General features: G+C 44.2%; 1 protein-coding gene across 1 annotated transcript in view; it reads left to right on the top strand.

Moving 5' to 3' along the window:
- The window catches only part of LOC308371402 (arf-GAP with coiled-coil, ANK repeat and PH domain-containing protein 3-like), a gene marked incomplete at its 3' end in the record, with an annotated part of 96,775 nt that overhangs the window by 87,319 nt on the left and 6,956 nt on the right, over window positions 1–2,500 (top strand). Inside the window, 2 exon segments of the mRNA XM_080846285.1 lie at window positions 1,383–1,452; window positions 2,017–2,111. Coding sequence (XP_080702411.1) covers window positions 1,383–1,452; window positions 2,017–2,111 — 165 coding nt within the window.

Here is a 2,500-nt window from a genome sequence, read left to right as displayed (position 1 = left end):
CACACACACACACACACACACACACACACACACACACACACACACACACACACACTTGTCTGGCATCTGTTAGACACCTGGCCCTCTGTCATCAAATGGGACTCAGGCACTCACAAAGTTCAAGGATCCGGCATTATCTAAACTCACTGTGTGCAACACAGCACACCACATGCACCACACACACACACACACACACACACACACACACTCCTGCATATACACACACACAGACATACTCTCTCTCTCTCTATCTTTCACACACACACACACACACACACACACACACACACACACACACACACACACACACACACACAAACACACACACACAAACACACACACACACACGCCACGCTTAAAGCGTGTTTTAGCCCTGTCAGCCCCTGTAGAGATTAAAGGCAGTAGACGGGTAATGGGATTAAATCTTCCCAATCTGCTCCCACACACTGATAGGTAGGCCTATGTCCGCTCACCCAGATTAGATCATACAGAGGATCACAAACACCACCCCCCTTCAGCCTACATGATCTCATAACAGCACTATTGCAACCATTACTATTAGTTTACCTCATAGCAGCGCTAATGCTACCATTACTATTAGTTTATCTCATAGCAGCCCTATTGCAACCATTACTATAAGTTTACCTCATAGCAACGCTAATGCTACCATTACTATTAGTTTACCTCATAGCAGCACTATTGCTACCATTACTATTAGTTTACCTCATAGCAACGCTAATGCTACCATTACTATTAGTTTACCTCATAGCAGCACTATTGCTACCATTACTATTAGTTTATCTCATAGCTCATTGCTACCATTACTATTAGTTTACCTCATAGCAATACTATTGCTACCATTACTATTAGTTTATCTCATAAGTTCATAACAGCACTATTGCTACTATTACTATTAGTTTATCTCATAACAGCACTATTGCTACTATTACTATTAGTTTATCTCATAACAGCACTATTGCTACTATTACTTTTAGTTTATCTAGTGCTATTGCTACCATTACTATTAGTTTATCTGATAGCAGCGCTAATGCTACCATTACTATTAGTTGTAGTGGAAGCACTAGAGGAAGTAGTATCAGTCTTAGTAAGTTTATCAGCAGTAGTGTTAGTAACTGTAAGAGTTGTAGCAGTAGTATTTAGCAGTTCCAGAACCATTAAGAGACGGATACAGTGGAGACACTTTAATTTCTAACAACACTTATGCCATGGGTTCATGTACAAATACTAAGCACACAATACTAATATGTGCAAACAAGTGTGTGCTGTCATCTAATGTGTATCATATCTCCTGGATGTGTGTGTGTGTGTGTGTGTGTGTGTGTGTGTGTGTGTGTGTGTGTGTGTGTGTGTGTCCTGTGCAGGAGTTTGGGGGTCCACTGCTCTAAGGTGCGCTCTCTCACACTGGATTCATGGGAGCCTGAGCTCCTCAAGGTGAGTTAAAGGGCCTCTGTACCCCTCAGGAACATGATGGAGCTTAAACACACACACACGCACACACACCTAGGGAGCATGATGGAGGTCAAACACACACACACTCACACACACACACACACACACACACACACACACACACACACAGACCCCTCAGGAACATGATGAAGGTCAAACACACACACACACACACACACACACACACACCCACAAACACACACACACCTCAGGAACATGATGGAGGTTTAACACACACACACACACACACACACACACACACACACACACACACACACGCACTATGTATAAATATAAGCAGCTCCCACCAGCTCCCAGTACCCTCATGTCCTCAGTCAAGTCCAAGTATGCTGTTGATACATTAAACCTTCATCATGATGCAATGTATGAAAGATATGCTCAAAACATGTTCCACATTATAGACATACCACTGCATGGAGGCAAATAGATCCCTTTGTTATGATGTGTGTGTGATCTTGTGTGTGTGTGTGTGTGTGTGTGTGTGTGTGTGTGTGTGTCTGTGTGTGTGTTTGTTCCCCCGTGTAGCTGATGTGTGAGCTGGGTAACGGCGTCATCAACCACATCTATGAGGGAGCGTGCGAGGAGAGAGGTCTGAAGAAGCCGGGTCCGTCCAGCTCACGGTGAGACTGACACGCACACGCACACGCGCACACACACACACACACACACACACACACACATACACACACACACACACACACACACACACACACACACACACACACACACACACATAGCTCTAGAGAGGTATGTGTATGGATAGTAACCTCCATTATGATTCTGGAGAACTCCACTGTGGCTGAAAAGATATTTGCTGTGTGTGCTGCTAACTGCTACCGCTAACAGGTGAATAATTACATGCTGTGGTAAAATGTCTAGTTCAGTTTGGCAAGAGGCCATTGTGGGCTATTAGAGAAGTCAGCGCTCACAATGGCGGAGAATCATGATTCTGACCTTGTCCCAGAGGCTCCAGAGGGGTGCTTCAGTTAGGCTTTTAAGTGTTTGTCTC

The sequence above is a fragment of the Sprattus sprattus genome (genome assembly GCF_963457725.1).
Source record: "Sprattus sprattus genome assembly, chromosome: 10".
NCBI lineage: Eukaryota > Metazoa > Chordata > Actinopteri > Clupeiformes > Clupeidae > Sprattus > Sprattus sprattus.
This window is presented reverse-complemented; position numbering and strand designations above follow the sequence as displayed.